This window comes from Dreissena polymorpha, chromosome 1 (assembly GCF_020536995.1).
Source record: "Dreissena polymorpha isolate Duluth1 chromosome 1, UMN_Dpol_1.0, whole genome shotgun sequence".
Lineage (NCBI taxonomy): Eukaryota > Metazoa > Mollusca > Bivalvia > Myida > Dreissenidae > Dreissena > Dreissena polymorpha.
In genome coordinates this window covers 178097899-178122895 of record NC_068355.1, presented here as the reverse complement: position 1 = coordinate 178122895, position 24997 = coordinate 178097899, and the positions used below count along the sequence as shown (strand labels likewise).

Here is a 24997-nt window from a genome sequence, read left to right as displayed (position 1 = left end):
TGTTTACACATTACACCCATTTTCACTTTGCTTCTGAGTGGGAAAGGGTTAACTGAGCCCATTTAAACTGTTTCATGTCAGTCAATGCCTGATACTGCTGCAAACCCTTGTAACAAACGACCTGCTGGGGTATGTACGACGAAGTTAACAATTCACTTAATGACAACAATTTTATTTTCACATGAGTGCATAAGAGTGAATAATTTAATTCACTTGCATAACAAGTAAGCATTATTATATATTATTATAATCAACAAGTATATATCTGTAAATATTAAATAAAGCAATACTTTTTTTATCTTATTCAACTAAGGTAACAGAAAACAAAAAAGAATACATGTATTGCAATCGGAATACATTCATGATATGTACGGGTACCATAGAGTGAAACAATCTAAACATAATATTTAAATTAAATAAATAACAGGTAATAAATATATAAAACTCAATTGAAAAATTAAAGCGTCTTTCAATCTTTGATTGTTAGTAATTACTATGGGCCCACAATCGTATCAAACACAAAACAAGAGCCATGGCTATTTTCACATTGTATTAAAACTCCAAAATTCAGATGCAATCTAAATTTGTCTTTAAGTTCTCATTACTGTATTCGTGCCCTTGCAACATCCGGGGTCCTTGCCTTCTTAGACCCGTTTCGAGATTCATTCCCGCCGCTGTAGTACCCACACTCCACCAACACCGTCTCAATCATCGACTGCAGCTGCTCGTAGGTCACATTGTCCTCCTGTTCTAAGTGGGTCACATCGACGATCAGAGAATCCGGTGGATCCCGTGTGGTCAGAGTATTGCTGAGAGATCGAGGGGTCGGCGTTCCTTTGATGGTAGAGCCCAGAGTATCGCTGAGAGATCGAGGGGTCGGGGTGTCTTTGATAGTCGAGCCTAGGGATGAGTCTGAACTTCCAGACCCCGCTGAACCGACTCGAGGTCGTGATGAGCTCCGAGATCGTAACTTCCCGCTACCCTCGCGGCTTCTGCAGCCCAGACTTGTGTCGCTGGTTCCAGCGTTGCGACCGGATCCTAGGCTCCAGTCAGAACCGGCCGAGTTGATTCTTTCACTGAGGGATCCCACGTTTAAATCGATCACTTCTCGAGATCCGATGTTCAGCTTATGTAGTTCTCCTTTCAGGTGCAAAGAGGAGCTGCCTGGTGCAAACAGTGCCCTCTTGAACCTCTCAATGACGCGTCTGCGGGGATTTGGACTCAGTGTGGGAGGCAGCTGGGAGATGTAGACAATCTTGTGAAGCGTGTGCAGCAGCTGCGTGATCGGGTCGTTGATCTGACGCACGCGTCGATTGGATATCGTCAGGGTCTGCGGCTCTTTTGCTTTTAACGTTTTCTTCTTTGGCCCGCTACTGTTGCCCGGGGTGCTGTAAGATCGTGAATACCGGCGCGCATCCGGGGACACAGGCGAGGGGTCGCATGATCCAAAACCAGAGTCCCTGCTGACCTTAGCTATTTGAGGAATATCAACTGCCAGTTGCTGTGAGAGTGAATGTGGTGTCGGCACTGGTGGAAGATGGCTGTGGAGCCGCTGACTTCCACCCCTGGAGCTCCCAGCGCTGCTTTCCCGGCTCAGGGAGTCACACTCGCTGCTCTGCCAAGAGTCTTCATCCGACGTCCAACTGACAGACTCGTTCTCCATTGGACTATTGAGTGCAGACGACTGCTGACTGTCGCAACCCGAAGTCCCGAGGCCGTGACTGTCTCCGAGATTACACGGCCGGTACGGCGAAGCAAACAGTCGGTGGTAACCCTGCATTAACTGATTTGACTCCACAAAATGCTTCTGAGTTTTCCTCCGTTCACGGTCAAGTTTGTTCTGCAGGGAGACCTGGGCTGCCTGCACGGCATCCATGTGACGTAGGATGACGTCAGACAGCGAGCCCGCAAGCTGCTCAGTGTCCGGACGCAAGTCTGCACGCGGGCAGATACAACGTTTGATTAGGTTTACTAATCTGTCTGAATACAGCCCATCTGGTACTGGCTTGTAGATGCCTTGTACAATATCTGTTACAAGTTTGAGCATGTTGGTGTTGTAGAACGGAGGGTCAAGGACGCACATCTGGTAGAGGATACAACCGAGTGCCCACACATCGACCTTCTCTGTGTACGGGGCCCCCTCCACCATCTCTGGGCTTGAGTAGAGGATGGTACCACACTGGGACGTCATCTTGCTGGTGTCTGTGCCCTTCACCTTAGCCAGGCCAAAATCAGTGATTGTAACTTTGTCGTCCTCTGCCAGCATGATATTGTTAGGGGTGAGGTCACGATGCACTATGCCCTTGTCTTTGTGGAGATACCGTAGAGCCTGAAGCATCTGTAGGAGGATGTGCCATATACGGGTCTCCGCAAACCTTGACTGCTTCTCGCGGAGGGAGTTGAAGTGCTCGTTGAGGGGGGCACCCTCGATGAGATCCATGATGATGAACAGGGTGCTAGCTTGCACGAATGTCTTGTGGTAGCGCACAATGTTGGGGTGCCGAATGCCCTGCCTCATGATTTGCAGCTCACTCAGTGCCTCTCCCATGCTTTTGTCTCTCTCTGTGGAACTCTTGCCAAAGGCTGGGTTCTTCATGTCAATCTCTTTCAATGCCAAGAAAGTCTGTCCAACTTTCTTTCGAACCTTATACACACTTCCAAAAGCACCTCGTCCCAAGTGCTCGAAAACCGCATAGTCCTGGATGTAGTGGGTGGGTGTCCGGTTCTGATTAAGCTCCCCAACACCATCCCGGACGGATTTCAGCTGGTCCGGGGACAGACCGTTGATGGCCTGTACGAGGGGTTTGTACGCTGCCATGTCCCAGTTGTAATGACCCACGTCTATGAATAATATGTACAGCTCGGCAGGGAAGAGTTTCTTGAAGAGGCGGCGGTTCCGCTCCATGCTGAACAAGAACCGGAGGGTCCGGAATGCTGACCTCTGTAAAGTAAGCACAGATACCTTTGTTAAGTAAGCTCAGTTAATAGTGAAGTATGGTCCAGAATGTTGACCACTGTAAACTTAGCACAGATACCTTTGTTAAGTAAGCTCAGTTAATAGTGAAGTATGGTCCAGAATATTGACCACTGTAAACTTAGCACAGATACCTTTGTTAAGTAAGCTCAGTTAATAGTGAATTATGGTCCAGAATGTTGACCACTGTAAACTTAGCACAGATACCTTTGTTAAGTAAGCTCAGTTAATAGTGAAGTATGGTCCAGAATATTGACCTCTGTAAACTTAGCACAGATACCTTTGTTAAGTAAGCTCAGTTAATAGTGAAGTATGGTCCAGAATGTTGACCTCTGTAAACTTAGCACAGATACCTTTGTTAAGTAAGCTCAGTTAATAGTGAAGTATGGTCCAGAATATTGACCCCTGTAAACTTAGCACAGATACCTTTGTTAAGTAAGCTCAGTTAATAGTGAAGTATGGTCCAGAATATTGACCCCTGTAAACTTAGCACAGATACCTTTGTTAAGTAAGCTCAGTTAATAGTGAAGTATGGTCCAGAATATTGACCACTGTAAACTTAGCACAGATACCTTTGTTAAGTAAGCTCAGTTAATAGTGAATTATGGTCCAGAATATTGACCTCTGTAAACTTAGCACAGATACCTTTGTTAAGTAAGCACAGTTAATAGTGAAGTATGGTCCAGAATATTGACCTCTGTAAACTTAGCCCAGATACCTTTGTTAAGTAAGCACAGTTAATAGTGAATTATGGTCCAGAATATTGACCTCTGTAAACTTAGCACAGATACCTTTGTTAAGTCAGCACAGTTAATAGTGAATTATGGTCCAGAATGTTGACCACTGTAAACTTAGCACAGATACCTTTGTTAAGTAAGCTCAGTTAATAGTGAATTATGGTCCAGAATGTTGACCTCTGTAAACTTAGCACAGATACCTTTGTTAAGTAAGCACAGTTAATAGTGAATTATGGTCCAGAATATTGACCTCTGTAAACTTAGCACAGATACCTTTGTTAAGTAAGCTCAGTTAATAGTGAAGTATGGTCCAGAATATTGACCACTGTAAACTTAGCACAGATACCTTTGTTAAGTAAGCACAGTTAATAGTGAAGTATGGTCCAGAATATTGACCTCTGTAAACTTAGCACAGATACCTTTGTTAAGTAAGCACAGTTAATAGTGAAGTATGGTCCTGAATGTTGACCTCTGTAAACTTAGCACAGATACCTTTGTTAAGTAAGCACAGTTAATAGTAAAGTATGGTCCAGAATATTGACCCCTGTAAACTTAGCACAGATACCTTTGTTAAGTAAGCACAGTTAATAGTGAAGTATGGTCCAGAATGTTGACCTCTGTAAACTTAGCCCAGATACCTTTGTTAAGTAAGCACAGTTAATAGTGAAGTATGGTCCAGAATGTTGACCTCTGTAAACTTAGCACAGATACCTTTGTTAAGTAAGCACAGTTAATAGTAAAGTATGGTCCAGAATGTTGACCTCTGTAAACTTAGCACAGATACCTTTGTTAAGTAAGTACAGTTAATAGTGAATTATGGTCCAGAATGTTGACCTCTGTAAACTTAGCACAGATACCTTTGTTAAGTAAGCTCAGTTAATAGTGAAGTATGGTCCAGAATGTTGACCTCTGTAAACTTAGCCCAGATACCTTTGTTAAGTAAGCTCAGTTAATAGTGAATTATGGTCCAGAATGTTGACCTTTGTAAACTTAGCACAGATACCTTTGTTAAGTAAGCACAGTTAATAGTGAATTATGGTCCAGAATGTTGACCTCTGTAAACTTAGCACAGATACCTTTGTTAAGTAAGCACAGTTAATAGTGAATTATGGTCCAGAATGTTGACCTCTGTAAACTTAGCACAGATACCTTTGTTAAGTAAGCACAGTTAATAGTGAATTATGGTCCAGAATGTTGACCACTGTAAACTTAGCACAGATACCTTTGTTAAGTAAGCACAGTTAATAGTGAATTATGGTCCAGAATGTTGACCACTGTAAACTTAGCACAGATACCTTTGTTAAGTAAGCACAGTTAATAGTGAAGTATGGTCCAGAATATTGACCTCTGTAAACTTAGCACAGATACCTTTGTTAAGTAAGCACAGTTAATAGTGAATTATGGTCCAGAATGTTGACCACTGTAAACTTAGCCCAGATACCTTTGTTAAGTAAGCACTGTTAATAGTGAAGTATGGTCCAGAATGTTGACCTCTGTAAACTTAGCACAGATACCTTTGTTAAGTAAGCTCAGTTAATAGTGAATTATGGTCCAGAATATTGACCTCTGTAAACTTAGCACAGATACCTTTGTTAAGTAAGCACAGTTAATAGTGAATTATGGTCCAGAATGTTGACCTCTGTAAACTTAGCACAGATACCTTTGTTAAGTAAGCACTGTTAATAGTGAAGTATGGTCCAGAATGTTGACCTCTGTAAACTTAGCACAGATACCTTTGTTAAGTAAGCTCAGTTAATAGTGAATTATGGTCCAGAATATTGACCTCTGTAAACTTAGCACAGATACCTTTGTTAAGTAAGCTCAGTTAATAGTGAATTATGGTCCAGAATATTGACGTCTGTAAACTTAGCACAGATACCTTTGTTAAGTAAGCACTGTTAATAGTGAAGTATGGTCCAGAATGTTGACCTCTGTAAACTTAGCACAGATACCTTTGTTAAGTAAGCTCAGTTAATAGTGAATTATGGTCCAGAATATTGACCTCTGTAAACTTAGCACAGATACCTTTGTTAAGTAAGCTCAGTTAATAGTGAATTATGGTCCAGAATGTTGACCTCTGTAAACTTAGCACAGATACCTTTGTTAAGTAAGCACAGTTAATAGTGAATTATGGTCCAGAATGTTGACCTCTGTAAACTTAGCACAGATACCTTTGTTAAGTAAGCTCAGTTAATAGTAAAGTATGGTCCAGAATATTGACCTCTGTAAACTTAGCCCAGATACCTTTGTTAAGTAAGCACAGTTAATAGTGAAGTATGGTCCAGAATGTTGACCTCTGTAAACTTAGCACAGATACCTTTGTTAAGTAAGCACAGTTAATAGTGAAGTATGGTCCAGAATGTTGACCTCTGTAAACTTAGCACAGATACCTTTGTTAAGTAAGCACAGTTAATAGTGAATTATGATCCAGAATATTGACCTCTGTAAACTTAGCACAGATACCTTTGTTAAGTAAGCACAGTTAATAGTGAATTATGGTCCAGAATATTGACCACTGTAAACTTAGCACAGATACCTTTGTTAAGTAAGCTCAGTTAATAGTGAAGTATGGTCCAGAATGTTGACCACTGTAAACTTAGCACAGATACCTTTGTTAAGTAAGCACAGTTAATAGTGAAGTATGGTCCAGAATGTTGACCACTGTAAACTTAGCACAGATACCTTTGTTAAGTAAGCACTGTTAATAGTGAATTATGGTCCAGAATGTTGACCTCTGTAAACTTAGCACAGATACCTTTGTTAAGTAAGTACAGTTAATAGTGAATTATGGTCCTGAATGTTGACCTCTGTAAACTTAGCACAGATACCTTTGTTAAGTAAGGACAGTTAATAGTGAATTATGGTCCAGAATGTTGACCTCTGTAAACTTAGCACAGATACCTTTGTTAAGTAAGTACAGTTAATAGTGAATTATGGTCCTGAATGTTGACCTCTGTAAACTTAGCCCAGATACCTTTGTTAAGTAAGCACAGTTAATAGTGAATTATGGTCCAGAATGTTGACCTCTGTAAACTTAGCACAGATACCTTTGTTAAGTAAGCACTGTTAATAGTGAATTATGGTCCAGAATGTTGACCTCTGTAAACTTAGCACAGATACCTTTGTTAAGTAAGCACAGTTAATAGTGAAGTATGGTCCAGAATGTTGACCTCTGTAAACTTAGCACAGATACCTTTGTTAAGTAAGCTCAGTTAATAGTGAAGTATGGTCCAGAATGTTGACCTCTGTAAACTTAGCACAGATACCTTTGTTAAGTAAGCACAGTTAATAGTGAATTATGGTCCTGAATATTGACCCCTGTAAACTTAGCACAGATACCTTTGTTAAGTAAGCACAGTTAATAGTGAAGTATGGTCCAGAATGTTGACCACTGTAAACTTAGCACAGATACCTTTGTTAAGTAAGCACAGTTAATAGTGAATTATGGTCCAGAATGTTGACCTCTGTAAACTTAGCCCAGATACCTTTGTTAAGTAAGCACAGTTAATAGTGAATTATGGTCCAGAATGTTGACCACTGTAAACTTAGCACAGATACCTTTGTTAAGTAAGCTCAGTTAATAGTGAATTATGGTCCAGAATATTGACCCCTGTAAACTTAGCACAGATACCTTTGTTAAGTAAGCACAGTTAATAGTGAATTATGGTCCAGAATATTGACCACTGTAAACTTAGCACAGATACCTTTGTTAAGTAAGCTCAGTTAATAGTGAATTATGGTCCAGAATATTGACCTCTGTAAACTTAGCACAGATACCTTTGTTAAGTAAGCACAGTTAATAGTGAAGTATGGTCCAGAATGTTGACCTCTGTAAACTTAGCACAGATACCTTTGTTAAGTAAGCACAGTTAATAGTGAAGTATGGTCCAGAATGTTGACCTCTGTAAACTTAGCACAGATACCTTTGTTAAGTAAGCTCAGTTAATAGTGAAGTATGGTCCAGAATGTTGACCTCTGTAAACTTAGCACAGATACCTTTGTTAAGTAAGGACAGTTAATAGTGAATTATGGTCCAGAATATTGACCCCTGTAAACTTAGCACAGATACCTTTGTTAAGTAAGCACAGTTAATAGTGAATTATGGTCCAGAATATTGACCACTGTAAACTTAGCACAGATACCTTTGTTAAGTAAGCTCAGTTAATAGTGAATTATGGTCCAGAATATTGACCTCTGTAAACTTAGCACAGATACCTTTGTTAAGTAAGCACAGTTAATAGTGAATTATGGTCCAGAATGTTGACCTCTGTAAACTTAGCACAGATACCTTTGTTAAGTAAGCTCAGTTAATAGTGAATTATGGTCCAGAATGTTGACCTCTGTAAACTTAGCACAGATACCTTTGTTAAGTAAGCACAGTTAATAGTGAAGTATGGTCCTGAATGTTGACCACTGTAAACTTAGCACAGATACCTTTGTTAAGTAAGCACAGTTAATAGTGAAGTATGGTCCAGAATGTTGACCTCTGTAAACTTAGCACAGATACCTTTGTTAAGTAAGCTCAGTTAATAGTGAAGTTTGGTCCAGAATGTTGACCTCTGTAAACTTAGCACAGATACCTTTGTTAAGTAAGCACAGTTAATAGTGAATTATGGTCCAGAATGTTGACCTCTGTAAACTTAGCACAGATACCTTTGTTAAGTAAGCTCAGTTAATAGTGAATTATGGTCCTGAATGTTGACCTCTGTAAACTTAGCACAGATACCTTTGTTAAGTAAGCACAGTTAATAGTGAAGTATGGTCCTGAATGTTGACCACTGTAAACTTAGCACAGATACCTTTGTTAAGTAAGCACAGTTAATAGTAAAGTATGGTCCAGAATATTGACCTCTGTAAACTTAGCACAGATACCTTTGTTAAGTAAGCACAGTTAATAGTGAATTATGGTCCAGAATGTTGACCACTGTAAACTTAGCACAGATACCTTTGTTAAGTAAGCTCAGTTAATAGTGAAGTATGGTCCAGAATATTGACCTCTGTAAACTTAGCACAGATACCTTTGTTAAGTAAGCACAGTTAATAGTGAAGTATGGTCCTGAATGTTGACCACTGTAAACTTAGCACAGATACCTTTGTTAAGTAAGCTCAGTTAATAGTGAATTATGGTCCAGAATGTTGACCTCTGTAAACTTAGCACAGATACCTTTGTTAAGTAAGCACAGTTAATAGTGAAGTATGGTCCAGAATATTGACCTCTGTAAACTTAGCACAGATACCTTTGTTAAGTAAGCTCAGTTAATAGTGAATTATGGTCCAGAATGTTGACCACTGTAAACTTAGCACAGATACCTTTGTTAAGTAAGCTCAGTTAATAGTGAATTATGGTCCAGAATGTTGACCACTGTAAACTTAGCACAGATACCTTTGTTAAGTAAGCACTGTTAATAGTGAAGTATGGTCCAGAATGTTGACCTCTGTAAACTTAGCACAGATACCTTTGTTAAGTAAGCTCAGTTAATAGTGAATTATGGTCCAGAATGTTGACCTCTGTAAACTTAGCACAGATACCTTTGTTAAGTAAGCTCAGTTAATAGTGAAGTATGGTCCAGAATGTTGACCTCTGTAAACTTAGCACAGATACCTTTGTTAAGTAAGCACAGTTAATAGTGAAGTATGGTCCAGAATATTGACCTCTGTAAACTTAGCACAGATACCTTTGTTAAGTAAGCACAGTTAATAGTGAATTATGGTCCAGAATGTTGACCACTGTAAACTTAGCACAGATACCTTTGTTAAGTAAGCACAGTTAATAGTGAATTATGGTCCAGAATGTTGACCACTGTAAACTTAGCACAGATACCTTTGTTAAGTAAGCACTGTTAATAGTGAAGTATGGTCCAGAATGTTGACCTCTGTAAACTTAGCACAGATACCTTTGTTAAGTAAGCACAGTTAATAGTGAATTATGGTCCAGAATGTTGACCTCTGTAAACTTAGCACAGATACCTTTGTTAAGTAAGCTCAGTTAATAGTGAAGTATGGTCCAGAATGTTGACCACTGTAAACTTAGCACAGATACCTTTGTTAAGTAAGCTCAGTTAATAGTGAAGTATGGTCCTGAATGTTGACCTCTGTAAACTTAGCACAGATACCTTTGTTAAGTAAGCACTGTTAATAGTGAAGTATGGTCCAGAATGTTGACCTCTGTAAACTTAGCACAGATACCTTTGTTAAGTAAGCTCAGTTAATAGTGAATTATGGTCCAGAATGTTGACCTCTGTAAACTTAGCACAGATACCTTTGTTAAGTAAGCTCAGTTAATAGTGAAGTATGGTCCAGAATGTTGACCTCTGTAAACTTAGCACAGATACCTTTGTTAAGTAAGCTCAGTTAATAGTGAAGTATGGTCCAGAATATTGACCTCTGTAAACTTAGCACAGATACCTTTGTTAAGTAAGCACAGTTAATAGTGAAGTATGGTCCAGAATATTGACCTCTGTAAACTTAGCACAGATACCTTTGTTAAGTAAGCTCAGTTAATAGTGAAGTATGGTCCAGAATATTGACCACTGTAAATTTAGCACAGATACCTTTGTTAAGTAAGCACAGTTAATAGTGAATTATGGTCCAGAATGTTGACCTCTGTAAACTTAGCACAGATACCTTTGTTAAGTAAGCACAGTTAATAGTGAATTATGGTCCAGAATGTTGACCTCTGTAAACTTAGCACAGATACCTTTGTTAAGTAAGCACTGTTAATAGTGAAGTATGGTCCAGAATGTTGACCTCTGTAAACTTAGCACAGATACCTTTGTTAAGTAAGCACAGTTAATAGTGAATTATGGTCCAGAATATTGACCCCTGTAAACTTAGCACAGATACCTTTGTTAAGTAAGCTCAGTTAATAGTGAAGTATGGTCCAGAATGTTGACCTCTGTAAACTTAGCACAGATACCTTTGTTAAGTAAGCTCAGTTAATAGTGAATTATGGTCCAGAATGTTGACCTCTGTAAACTTAGCCCAGATACCTTTGTTAAGTAAGCTCAGTTAATAGTGAATTATGGTCCAGAATGTTGACCACTGTAAACTTAGCACAGATACCTTTGTTAAGTAAGCACAGTTAATAGTGAATTATGGTCCAGAATGTTGACCTCTGTAAACTTAGCCCAGATACCTTTGTTAAGTAAGCTCAGTTAATAGTGAAGTATGGTCCAGAATGTTGACCTCTGTAAACTTAGCACAGATACCTTTGTTAAGTAAGCACAGTTAATAGTGAAGTATGGTCCAGAATGTTGACCACTGTAAACTTAGCACAGATACCTTTGTTAAGTAAGTACAGTTAATAGTGAATTATGGTCCAGAATGTTGACCTCTGTAAACTTAGCCCAGATACCTTTGTTAAGTAAGCTCAGTTAATAGTGAAGTATGGTCCAGAATGTTGACCTCTGTAAACTTAGCACAGATACCTTTGTTAAGTAAGCACAGTTAATAGTGAATTATGGTCCAGAATATTGACCTCTATAAAGTTAGCCCAGATTAAAGTGAATTACCCTTTAACTGGATTTTTGTTAAGAAAGACTTTCTTTAAACAAAAAATGCAATAAAAGAGGAAGGTGTCGTTCCTGATAAGCCTATATATACCATCTGCAACAACACTTTGGGCCAATGAATTAAGCCCAAATTTCCCTGGCCGAGGCTTGTTTCAATTGCGCCTACCTGTAGCTGTGCTGCAGCCTTGCGTTCCCGGGCGGACACAGCTCCCTCTGATGGTGGCAAGATCAGCTGACCCAGACTGTACACGCCATTGGCCTCCGCTATCTGTTGAGCGTTGGTGTCACTCAATACCAGCTGACACAGGGCATTGCAGCAGGCTGGAATGGGCATAGAAAGGACATTGCAACAGGCTGGAATGAACATAGAAAGGACATTGCAGCAGGCTGAACTGGGCATAGAAAGGACATTGCAGCAGGCTGGAATGGGCATAGAAAGGACATTGCAGCAGGCTGGAATGGGCATAGAAAGGACATTGCAGCAGGCTGAAATGGGCATAGAAAGGACATTGCAGCAGGTTGGAATGGGCATAGAAAGGACATTGCAGCAGGCTGGAATGGACATAGAAAGGACATTGGAGCAGGCTGGAATGGGCTTAGAAAGGGCATTACAGCACGCTGGAATGGGCATAAAAAGGACATTGCGGCAGGCTTAAATGGGCATAGAAAGAGCATTTCAGCAGGCTTGAATGGGCATAGAAAGGACATTGCAGCAGGCTGGCATAGGCATAGAAGGGACATTGCAGTAGGCTTGAATGGGCATAGAAAGGACATTGCAGTAGGCTGGAATAGGCATAGAAAGGACATTGCTGCAGGCTAAAATGAAACGAGTCTTCACCTGCCATTTACTTATCTAGGGGGTGGGGGGGACATTAACACTCAAATAACCAAACCATTAAAATTAACTAACAATTAAAATGTACTGAAGGACTGACATAATTACGGGAAAACATCTACCTTGTTTCAACTTGTACTGTGTCTCACTAAAATCCTGAAATATAGAAAAGATAAAATAATCAATTTTGGGTTGTGTGACATATACTTTACTCATAAATAAATACAAGAATACATCTATAGAAATGATTGTTTAAAAGGGATACTTGTGTTTTTGTTCGAAGAACGATCAATGAATATCATTAAGAATTTCATGTAAATGATCCATGTTCTGGGAAATCAGGGCTTAATACATGTGAGTATGGGAAATCAGGGCTTAATACATATGAGTATGGGAAATCAGGGCTTAATACATATGAGTATGGGAAATCAGGGCTTAAAACATGTGAGTATGGGAAATAAGGGCTTAATACATATGAGTATGGGAAATCAGGGCTAAATACATATGAGTATGGGAAATCAGGGCTTATTACATGTGAGTATGGGAAATCAGGGCTTAATACATTTGTCAGACCTGGTCAGGCACTCCTGTCCTCTGATGTAACCCAGCGCTGCCCGTACCGCTGGTTTCTGTCTGCTCCGAGATGAAAGTCCGGTCACTGCAACATCAGCCAAAACAAATAGTGTAAAATCGTTGTTATTTGTGGGACATTAAATTTGTTGATTTTTTGTTACTTGGGAGTGCCCGGGGTGATACCTGAGCCGACAATGACCAATCAAGCGTTATTACAATGTAAACATTATTTGTTGTCTTTTCACACGGGAAGATGCTTTTTTTTTCCTTTTTATGTACTTTGTATGTTTTTTTCAACACACAACTTCGTAAAATTGTAAAGTTTACAAGACACTTCACTAACTTATATGCTTTGTCTGTTGTTAACTACTACTATACATTAAAAGTAATTTTCTTAGGAGAAAAGGGCCTTTGTGTGTATTGGGTCCATGCTGAGGAAAGAAAAAATGCCCCGATTGTGTGTCTCAATACTTGTGGCACTCACTTGTTTTTTGTCAAATTTGGTTACAAAATTGAGCCTGATTTTTCCCAAAGGAGAGCCTTCAATTCCCAATTGACGGTTTCTAAAAAGTACCTCTTATTTATATTTTGTTCATCTTCATAGCTATAAGTTAAGCCTTAGTCAATATAATATTGAAAACACTCTTCCCAATTTTAAAGTTATTTAAAAAAAAATATTCTCAATTTTATTCAAAATGAAGCAATTTTTCCCATCCAAAGGGCCTTGGTCTCATTGCCAAAATGGTGAAAAAAAACAATAAAATTGCACTCACTTGAGTATGGACATTTCCCTACCATCTGCCTCACATTAACAACAAATATCATAAAAGCGGAAAGTGTTGTCCCTGATAAGTCTATGCAGACTGCACAGGCTAATCTGTTGTCTGCACTCACTTGAGAATGGACAGGAGGAGGGGTATCCCACCCATCTGCCTCACGTTCTTGCTGATCTCAGAGTCGACACACAGGCTGCAGATGCACCTCACTACCTATAAGGATAGAAATATATACTTTACTGAAGGTTGCCAAGACATGCAAACATCTCTTAGTGCTTTGGTAGCTCAAGCAAAGAGTAGGTAGCCCAGAACCCACTACATATCATTATTATCTAATTGTGCCTTGTCCTGATTAATGCTTGTGCAGAAAGTGTTGTATGAGATTAGCCTCTGCAGTGATCACTGTGAAAACTTAACTGGGACGACACTTTTGGCTCATGCAATAAACCCCCTTTTCACAGAGCGCGGTTCAATTGAAGAATATCATGACTCACTGCATGATGTCCATTTATAAGTCTAAATCTTCTTGCTTTTAAAAATAAAATGATAAAATGTGGGAAAACTATTTCAAGCTTTTTTATCCCCTTCCAAAGGCAAATGAATATAGAATTGGTGTTGTCTGTCATTCCATTTGTTATTTTGTCTGTCCGTCACAACATTTTGAAATTGGTGGGGGATATCAATTCAATGATTTTGCTTGTTTAAAAGCTGGTGAACTGGACGGACAACCAAATTTTGCCATTGACTTGCCTGGACATAAATCTACCGACCTTGGATGCAAGGGTAACCACTAATTGGTGTTCTGAGAAAACTTGGTGTAATGCATGTACGTAAAGTGTCGTCCCAGATTAGCCTGTGCAGTACGCACAGGCTAATCAGGGACAACACTTTTCGCCTTAACTGGATTTTCGTGTAGAAGGGACTTTCTTTAAACAAAAAAATACCATAAAAGCGGAAAGTGTTGTCCCTGATTAGCCTGTGCAGACTGCACAGGCTAATCTGGGATGACAATTTACGTACATACATTAAGTCCAGTTTTCTCAAAACACGACTCCACTAAGTTCCATCCTATACCTGGTGCAGAAGACTGGCGCTGTCCGACACCAGCTGACTCAGCAGTATCGGGACACCATCGTGAAGCTTGAGGGCCGTTGCCGTGCGAACATCTTGGCACAGCTGGCCTAGCAACCGCGTGGCTTGCCTAGCAACGACAGCAAGTGATTTGTAAAAAAGCATTTGAAAAAGCATCTTGAGGGAACTTATTCTTTCTTCCGCAGGCTCATAATGAGTAAATTGTTTTTGTTTGTTAGGTTGTACATTTGTCAAAAGTAGGTCAGTCAATTTATTGGTAAATACATAAGTAAATAGCCAACCAACATACATAAGACCTTAATAGCTACAAATAATAAATACTTATTGAACATGGTGATGAAAAGTATGGTATTTATTAAATAGGCATGAAATAATAATCTATTAATGGTTAAAGGAATGTTGACCATAATAACATATGAAAAGTGAAACCAACTGATTGACAACATAAACTAGATCAACGGTGGTTACATTGGTTGCTGCAATACTACACAAACAAAAACACAACAAAACAACTGTTACTGTAAAATCTTTATTATTCTTAGAACATTTATTTTCATAGATTTAGTGGGTTGACCAATCCACAAATTTAACACAAACACAACCAAAAATCCCTTTCTTTCCAAATCAGAAGACCACAAATGTGTGTGTCTACAGTTAAGTCATTTTTTCAAAAAAAAACGCAAAATGTTATGCCAACAAATATACACAAATTTACAGTACGAACAAGAGAGACTTACTTTTTGAGACAAAAATGCGAAAAGTATTGCCAACAAATAAACATGAATTTACAGTACAAACAAGAGACTGACTCACTTTTTTGAGACAAAAACTGCGAAATGTTACGCCAACAAATATCCATGAATTTACAGTAAACAAGAGGAACTTACTTTTTTGAGACAAACACTGCGAAATGTTACACCAACAAATATCTATGAAATTACAGTACAAACAAGAGAGACTTACTTTTTTGAGACATTGTCGTAGCCTTGCACAATGATCAGGAGCTGTTCAATACAGTTCATGTCCACAAGCTGTTCACAGGTCCTCTGGCTACAAAAATAACAGTTTACAATATCTTAACCGGTTACTGCTCAGACATGCAATTAGAAAGTAGACGCGTATAAAGTCCCTTAGAGTCTTTATTTAATTAAGGCCTTTTGTATTAGATTCAAGTTTTAAAGGCTTTATTTCCAACCTATACTGTTCAGAAGCAAACAAAATACTCGAACATTAAAACAGATAGCATACTCTTAATAAGGTGACTTTGCACTCAACAACTTAAATTGTATTTAGGATTTAAAAGTTTTAAAATGTTTGTTACATAACATTCATAGTAAATTTTCAATCTCAGTATGACTTATAAATCACGCCCTTACCATTGTGCTAAACAAACAAGCGTGGCCAGAGCGCAGTGTAGAAGCAAAACATCACCTGACGTCAGCAGTAACACCAATGCCTGCAACAGTTAATTGTTCTAATAAGTTAAACTGATGTAACGTCAGTGCCTGGAACAGCCAAACTGTTCACATAAGGTTCAACTGATGTAACACCAGTGCCTGGAACAACCAAACTGTTCACATTAAGTTCAACTGATGAAACACCAGTGCCTGGAACAGCCGAATTGTTCACAATAAGTTCAACTGATGTAACACAAGTGCCTGGAACAGCCAAACTGTGCACATTAAGTTCAACTGTTGTAACACCAGTGCCTGGAACAGCCAAATTGTTTACATTAAGTTAAACTGTTGTAACACCAGTGCCATGAACATTCAAACTGTTCACATTAAGTTCAACTGATGTAACACCAGTGCCATGAACAGCCAAACCAAAATTTGGTTGTCCCAGTACCTTAAATGTTAAGCCCTGAATATACAACCATATCAATAATTGAATCATGTTCTAGGAAAACTGGGCTTAATGTATGAGTGTAAAGTGACCCAAATTAGCCTGTGTAGTCGGCATGCTTTACAATTTTATGTTAATTTTCGTTTAAAGGTTCATTTCTTCATAGCCACAATACAATTTAGATGGAAAGTGTCATCCCTGATTAGCCTGTGCAAAATGTAAATGCTAATCTAGGACAATACTTTACCCTTTCAGTGCGGGAACCGAATTTTGAAGGCCTTTGCAAACAGTTTGGATCCAGATGAGACGCCACAGAATGTGGCGTCTCATCAGGAACCAAACTGTTTGCTATTCTAATAAAATTCTTTGAAAACTGAGGAGCTGCGCCATGAGCGCATGATACGCCCGTCGTTCGCCAATGAAGTAGTAAGGTAATAAATAAGCCTTTGAATCATTTTTTTACTTCAGTTTATTTGTATTTGAATACATGGTTTATTTTATAAGTACATGAGCATGGAGCGCCGTCTCCTTGACATTCATACCATATCTTTTTTTGAGTATATGTATGCATTTCTTTAGAGGATATGGAGTTGAAGTAAACCTGTTATAGATATTTTGACCAATAATAAAAGAGAAATGTAGATGGGTAAGTGGTAGTGTACAATCGGAATAGAAAAAAGCTCACCTTGTTCAATTTTTCAGGGATACTAAAAAAAAAAAAAAAAAAATCCATCGAAGGATATTTGAGCTACAGTAGGACATTCAATGAAATCACGAAATTTTGACGAACAAAGTCCCATAACTCTGGAACGACAATTCAGAATTCCGTCAAAAACGAAAGGGGATCAGGGTTTATCAATATTAAGATTGTGTTAAAATTTGAAGAAAATCTGTCAAAGGATATTTGACGTAGCGTACGACATTAACAGACGGACGGACGGACGGCTACGGTAGGACATTCAATGAAATCACGAAATTTTGACGAACAAAGTCCCATAACTCTGGAACGACAATTCAGAATTCCGTCAAAAACGAAAGGGGATCAGGGTTTATCAATATTAAGATTGTGTTGAAATTTGAAAAAAATCCATCGAAGGATATTTGAGCTACAGTAGGACATTCAATGAAATCACGAAATTTTGACGAACAAAGTCCCATAACTCTGGAACGACAATTCAGAATTCCGTCAAAAACGAAAGGGGATCAGGGTTTATCAATATTAAGATTGTGTTAAAATTTGAAGAAAATCTGTCAAAGGATATTTGACGTAGCGTACGACATTAACAGACGGACGGACGGACGGACAGACGGACGGACGGACAGACGGACGGACGGACAGACGCGGGGTATACCATAATACGTCCCGTCATAGACGGGCGTATAAAAATCGAAGAAAATGCTAATTTTAGAAATTCAGCAGACGACATTTTAGCAGACGACAAATTTCCCAGCATGCAAAGGGTTAACTCATATGCATCTAGCCCCGTTTTAGCAGAGCACTGCTCATATGAACTATGAGGGAAATGCCTTGGCAAACAGAGTAGACCAAGATGAGACGCTGCATGATGCGGCATCTCATCAGTGTCTGCGCTGTTTGCTTAAAGGAATTTCTGTAAGAAATATTCTAAAAATAGAAATAAATATACTAGACATCCCTAATTTTGGAAATAAATTCATCCAATTTAGAAGGATGGGAGAGTCCACTAGGCATAAAGGGGAAAGTTTACCCTGTGGGCACCACATGCAATCACTCTCTGCTGCTGCTCCACAATGGAAGATAACTTCTGGAAAATATCTGAAAAACAAGGAACATAATTGTCACAAAACCAGGTTTTCAATTTGAAAAAAAAAGTCTGATAGAGGGTGACAATTTAAAATGTGCATTGTTACTGATTGTTCCTAGTTACACCCCCTTGTGTAAAATTTAATATATTTTTATTTCTGGAAAATATCTGAAAGAGAATAAGCCCCTATCAGCCCTTCTTCTGATTTTCAAGATAAAAAAAGAGCATCATTTCAAGATTTGATTAGTTTTTAATAAAGTAAAATCATTATCAGGGTTTTCAATAGATTTTGAAAATCCTAAGTCAAATAATCCCAGTGCTTTAAATTCAGGGATCATATTTTTTTCGGTTTTGTCGGTCCTAGACCGATTGGGGTCATGAAAGACCGATTGAAAATCCCAAACAGTCGGTCCGATTCTGTTTGCTATTCATGTCATGAAATCGATTACACAGTGTACATGCTAACACACCCTTATGACATTCTTATCTCGATTAGGTGTGATAAACCATTCGCTGCAGTCTCTAAACCGGTCAGGACCGGTTTATTGCGCGTCAGACCAAGAATCAAAAACTTGTGAACAGCGGATTAAGGTAGCGCACCTCTAATGGGCACATATCCAAATATAATCTAATTAATTATTTTCTTAATCAGCATCATTTCACTGAACTACATGCAAATTTGTAGGTAGGCTTTCCATGCTTTTTAAAAAAATATACCGATTTTTTCAAAACCACCCCCACGCTCGGCTTTTGTCCAGTTTATTTTCACCCCTGGGGTATATAAAAGTTCCATAATTCATTCAAATTTCCAAATATGGGCATGCAGTTGGTGTGTACAGATGCTGTAAAGGTGTTTAAAGTTTAAACAAGATGAAATAAGTATTCTTTTACAGACATTTATTTTTTACAAATTTTTATCTATGGAAGAGCGCCATGAAATGTAAGTGATTTCAGCCAAGTAAAAATTGGGTCGGTTAAAAACAAAGTGTCATAAAATTCAAAATAGTATCATTAAAGTCATATTTTAAACTTAGTTTTTATAGAAACACTATTTACAGCAAAAATACCAAGAAATAGACAGATTTACCGTTTACTTTTTGAAATAAAAATGCAACATGCATGGTTCGTATTTTCAACAGTAAATCACCCAATTTCGCCATAACGTTGTTATAATTTTAATAATTGAAGAATGTGCATAAAAACTGCAACATATTAAACAATAAATATAGCTTATATGCCATATTAAATCAAATTACGTTAGAAAATAAATAAGACACGTGGCAAAAAAGTATACGTCGTCGGCAGGATTCGAACCTGCGCGGAAATATCCCAAAAGATTTCTAGTCTATCGCCTTAACCACTAGGCTACGGCACCTAATAGTAGGCTCTTCAACCTTCGAAGAAATCGCGGGAAATCATTAGAGGTGCGCTACCTTAAAGACGCATCCGAAAAGACGCGTCTGAATGCACGCGCTGTTACTAAACAAAACATGCCGATACATTTTTCACCAGCATAATAATCCGGTAATATAATTATGAATGAAAGTCGCGGATCTGATCGACAGAACAGCCGAAAGTTATTTTTATGGGCGGAACTTCACATAAAATAGTACACAAGAAAAATAATATACATTGAATAAATCTTTAGTAAAACCGTGTTAGAGTCGAAATAATTCGTGTACTTTATACTTTGTTGTTGAATAACTCACGACCGGAAAATTAGATGCGTGGTTTCAAATGCTTCGCTCTCGTGATTAAATCCCTACGCATCTAAACTATCGGCCATGAACAAATTATTTATTAAATATTTGGTTGTTGTTGTCAGTAGCCAACCTACGCACAGACATCTGTTTGGTTCAGTGCATGTTTGTAAGCTATTATCGAGTCGACAACAATTAAAAACATCGGTATAGACTAACACAGATTAATAATATTGACAACGATGAAAAAAGTCTGATAAAACAGCACACGAAACAACAATGAAATACCAAATGATAAAACCAGTTGAGAAAACTGGTTCCCTTTAAAAAAAATGCCTAAGGAAATTTTACTTCTACATGTATTATACCACCTTCATGAATGGCAAAATCAATGGTATATATTTTAACGTAATTTGTCATGATTTCGTATATACATTTTCGGATACTTTTCCCCATTTATATCCGGACCGATTGATGTTGCGGGAAAATATGATCCCTGTTTAAATTGTAATGGTTAAATGAAATTTTCAGGGTTCAAAACATTGAAGTCAATAGTAATTTGTTTGCTGCATATTTATTTAAAACCTTGAATATATTGTTTTGCAATAGTATGCAAACAACACATATTGTATGATATAATGTGTTTTTGAGAGTTAGATTCTTGTTTAAATAATGCATGGCAGTTAATTTGATGGAATAAATAATGATTAAATTGCAAACTACTTGCATGAACACGCATGATTCTGCTTCAATTGAAATTTCTGATTACTCTACTTTAGTGTTGTGTCTGGTTAGCCTGTGGGACTACAAAGCTGGCACGACACTTTAAACAATGCATTAAGGCCTGTTTTCCCAAAGCAAGACTCATATTCATGTACGAGTACAGGGATGGGCATGAATGCAGTGTTTTCTTTCATTCATAATTGAGTCTGGTAAAGGGCCCCATTCCCAATCGGAAAAAGGACATATTTTTTCAAAATGGGAACTAAAAATTTTCCAATGGAAGGTTTCAAACAAAAATTAATAATTATATTTATTTTTTAGATCTCAATATTTTGTTCATTTCCCATCCATATAAATTAAGTTCAACCAGTTAATATAATACTGAAAACAAGAGCACCGCCTTGCGGGTGCAGACCGCTCATCAATTTTCTTTTTAAAGGTGAAGGGACTCTCATTTTCAATCACAAAGGAGGGAGGGGTGGAGTGAAGAGCGGTGCATTGTGTGGGGGTGTGGACATTTATTACATTTTCTTCCAAAAATGCGAAATAAAGGAAAAAAAAAATCGGGGGTGGGGGGGGGTGGGGGGGGGGGGGGGATTCTTGGGTGCGATGGTTGGACGGTATTTCAAACATAAAATAATAAAAATAAATATTTGTGTTTTTTAACCGTTTAAAAAAAAAATTGGGGAGGGGGTGGGGGGGGGGGGGTATAGTGTGAGGGTGTGGTGGTCATTTGTGAGATGATCTTAAAAAAAAAAAAAAAAAAAAAATAGGGGGGGGGGGGTTGGGGGGGGGGGCACGGGCGATGGTTTGGGTGGAGTCTATTGTGGTATGTCAGGTAAGAGTAGTTTTGTCAAAGTATCAATCAAATCTAATCATAAATAAAGAAGTTATGGCAATTTTAGAGAAATTTAATAATTTGACCTTGAGAGTCAAGGTCATTCAAAGGTCAAGGTAAAATTCAACTTGCCAGGTACAGTAACCTCATGATAGCATGAAAGTATTTGAAGTTTGAAAGCAATAGCCTTGATACTTAAGAAGTAAAGTGGATCGAAACACAAAATTTAACCATATATTCAAAGTTACTAAGTCAAAAAAGGGCCATAATTCCGTAAAAATGACATCCAGAGTTATGCAACTTGTCCTTTTACTGTACCCTTATGATAGTTTGCGAGTGTTCCAAGTATGAAAGCAATATCTATGATACTTTAGGGGTAAAGTGGACCAAAACACAAAACTTAACCAAACTTTCAATTTTCTAAGTATAAAGGGCCCATAATTCCGTCTAAATGCCAGTCAGAGTTACATAACTTTGCCTGCACAGTCCCCTTACGGTAGTTAGTAAGTGTTGCAAGTATGAAAGCAATAGCTTTGATACTTAAGGAATAAAATGGACCTTAACACAAAACTTAACCAAAATTTTCAATTTTCTAAGTATAAAAAGGGCACATAATTCTGTCAAAATGCACGCCAGAGTTATCTAACTTTGCCTGCCCAGTCCCCTCATGATAGTAAGTAAGTGTACCAAGTTTGAATGCAATAGCATTGATACTTTCTGAAAAAAGTGGACCTAAACGCAAAACTTAACCAAAATTTTCAATTTTCTAAGTATAAAAAGGGCACATAATTCAGTCAAAATGCACGCCAGAGTTATCTAACTTTGCCTGCCCAGTCCCCTCATGATAGTAAGTAAGTGTACCAAGTTTGAATGCAATAGCATTGATACTTTTTGAGAAAAGTGGACCTAAACACAAAACTTAACCGGACGCCGACGCCAAGGTGATGACAATAGCTCATAATTTTTTTTCAAAAAATAGATGAGCTAAAAAAATGTATTCTCAATATTGAATCCTTTTTTAGCAAAACAACAACAACACTAATTTCCCAATTTTAGTCAACACGCCACAAATTTTCCCAATCCAAAGGGACCCGACCCCATTCCCAAAATGGTGAAAAAAAGACACACAGAAATGATAACCACACAATGGTATAATACCTAACAAGAGCAACGCATAGCGGGTGCCAGCGCTCAGCTGCGGTTGCAGTTTTAAATTATTAAACAATTGTAGAGGTCACAGTGACCTTGACTTTTGACCTAGTGACCCCACAATGTATGTGTCTTGTAGAACTCATCAAGGTGCAGCTACATATGAAGTTTCAAAGTTGTAGGTGAGCCCTGTAATTTTAGAGCCAATGTTAAGGTTTTAGCACAACGCCTTCGGCGGACGAGCTGGCTATGACAATACTTCGGGTTTTCTTCGAAAACAGCCGAGCTAAAAATGTGTCTATAGGACTGACCAACACGGCAATAAAATGTGTTTTGTTCTGAGAAAATTGGGGATTATGCATGTGCGAAAAGTGTCGTCCCAAATTTGCCTGTGCAGTCCGCACAAGCTAATCAGGGACGACACCTTTCGCCTAAACAAGATTTTCGGTAAAAAGGACTTCCTTTAAACAAAAAATACCATTAAAGCGGAAAGTGTCGTCCCTGATTAGCCTGTGTGGACTGCACAGGCTAATCTGGGACGACACTTTACGTACATGCATTAAACCCAGTTTTCTCAGAACGCAACTACAATGCATGAAAACCCTGAATATTTGAGCCTTGCTCCGGGACAAATGGGCCCACATGCCTGAAGAGTTGTCCCAGGACAGGCTTATACGCCAGGCTTACAGGCTTATCCGCGACAAAACTTTCCGCTTCAAAAATGCGATTAAAGAGAGTCTCTTCTAAACAAAAATCAAATCAAAGCAGAAAGTGTCCTGCCTGATTAAAAATAAGACGTTTTTTTCTCTCTCCTGAAAACTTGGCATTATGTAGCTACAAGGTTTGAGAACGACAGCGACGTTACGCACATGCATTAAAGGGGCTTTTTCACAGATTTTGGCATGTATTGAAATTTGTCATTAAATGCGTTATATAGATAAATGTAAACATTGTATTTAAAAAGGTCCAGTAAAAAATCAAGAATAAAATTAAAAAAAAGAAAAAAAGTAACCCTCATCAGGGCTCGAACGACCCTGGAGTAAAAATATACCATTTAGACCACTCGACCATCCGTGCTCATGATATAAAGGATGTATTTTTTACTTTATATAAGCAATCCTAGTAGTTTCACAAAATATAACAACAACAACAGAACTCTCCAAATTATTCAATCGTTTCCCGTTGCAACGCTTTATGATTTTCAGGTTTTTAAATCGTCAAAAGATGCAAATAATGGCTTTTTTAGAGCATGTTAAATGTTCAGTATTACTGTTTCCTCACAAATATCAAAACTAAAACAAAAATTTGCGAATCTTAAACAACTTTTTTTAATTTGTCAATTTACCAAAACATGAAATGGTCCCTATAAGCTACATCTTCCCAGAGCATAACTCATGTATTTCACTAACCCACTCCACTTACTGGTCATTTCCTTGAGTATGTCCACCATGCAGTGAGTCTCCCCAAACTGCAGGTATGTCCCGGTCGCCCGTTCCATGTACCCAGACAGCTGGTCCTCAGCCCGGAGCGTGAAGAAGTGCGCCTGGTACACCGGATCCCGGAGCATGATCCTCAGGCACATCAGCAGCTGAAGAACCGAGTCCGGGACAGATTCCACCATCCAGGCACTGAAAACATGCGCATCATTTAACCCTTTACCACTTAGATACATATTTAACCCTTTACCACTTAGATACGTGTTTAACCCTTTACCACTTAGATATGTATTAAACCCTTTACCACTTAGATACGTTTTTAACCCTTTACCACTTAGATATGCATTTTCACACATTTGTAGTCAGATAGAAAGTTAAATTTAATTTAAGACCTTTCTTACTAAATTAAAGTTTAAAAGGCTTAATTTCCAACCCTAAGATACTGATGAGCAGCAAACAGCATAAAAACCTGAACAGACTGCGAGTTACTTGTAGGCTGTTCTGGTTTTATGGTGTTTGCACATAGCCATTTTCAATTCCCTTCTTATGCGGGAAAGCGTTAAACCTTGTTAAAATATTATTTTAAATAGTAATTGAAATAAAGGAATGAACATTTGTATGATTTTAAAGCAAATTATTTTATGGATTTAAACTTTGTTAAACATATAAGGCAGTGAACATGTTTGCTGTAAGCTGGTATATGTTTTAAACAGATTTGAGAATAGCTCTTAAAAACACGGGCCTAATGCATGTGTGTGAAGTGTCCTCAGGATAATCAGGGAAAACACTTTCAGCTTTTATGGAATATTTGAAACTAGATGAAAAATCTAGTGTAGACAGGAATTGTTGTCACTGATCAGTGTGTTTTTTTAGTTCAAATTTGGGTCCGGTAGGGTGACCCATTCCCTATGGAAAAAAGTATATATTTTTCCCAAATGGGACCTGAAAATTCCCAAATGAAGGTTTCCAAAAAACATGAAAATTATCTCCAAATCCAGCTCTAGAAGTTGAACCTTAGAAAATA

At 38.3% G+C, this 24997-nt stretch overlaps 1 protein-coding gene across 1 annotated transcript; it reads right to left on the bottom strand.

Moving 5' to 3' along the window:
* Window positions 1-326: 326 nt before the first annotated feature.
* Window positions 327-24159, bottom strand: LOC127862983 (serine/threonine-protein kinase Nek10-like). Its single transcript, XM_052402278.1, has 10 exons — window positions 23960-24159; window positions 18071-18138; window positions 15875-15954; window positions 15462-15548; window positions 14481-14607; window positions 13525-13619; window positions 12631-12715; window positions 12180-12213; window positions 11389-11543; window positions 327-2941 (listed from the first exon to the last, which is right to left on the bottom strand). Exons 1-10 carry the CDS (start codon window positions 24156-24158, stop codon window positions 602-604), a joined length of 3270 nt encoding a protein of 1089 aa, XP_052258238.1. The 5' UTR covers window position 24159; the 3' UTR covers window positions 327-601.
* Between the last annotated feature and the right edge of the window lie 838 nt (window positions 24160-24997).

What these genes read in the sequence shown, in the direction of transcription:
- LOC127862983 (XM_052402278.1), bottom strand. Translation starts at nt 24,158, where the DNA reads ATGGTGGAATCTGTCCCGGACTCGGTTCTTCAGCTGCTGATGTGCCTG. An exon ending in GGACAGGAGTGCCTGACCAG is followed by an intron (nt 12,214 to 12,630) that starts GTCTGACAAATG and finishes TCTATATTTCAG; the next exon opens with GATTTTAGTGAGACACAGTA. An exon ending in AGGCTGCAGCACAGCTACAG is followed by an intron (nt 2,942 to 11,388) that starts GTAGGCGCAATT and finishes CTTACTTTACAG; the next exon opens with AGGTCAGCATTCCGGACCCT.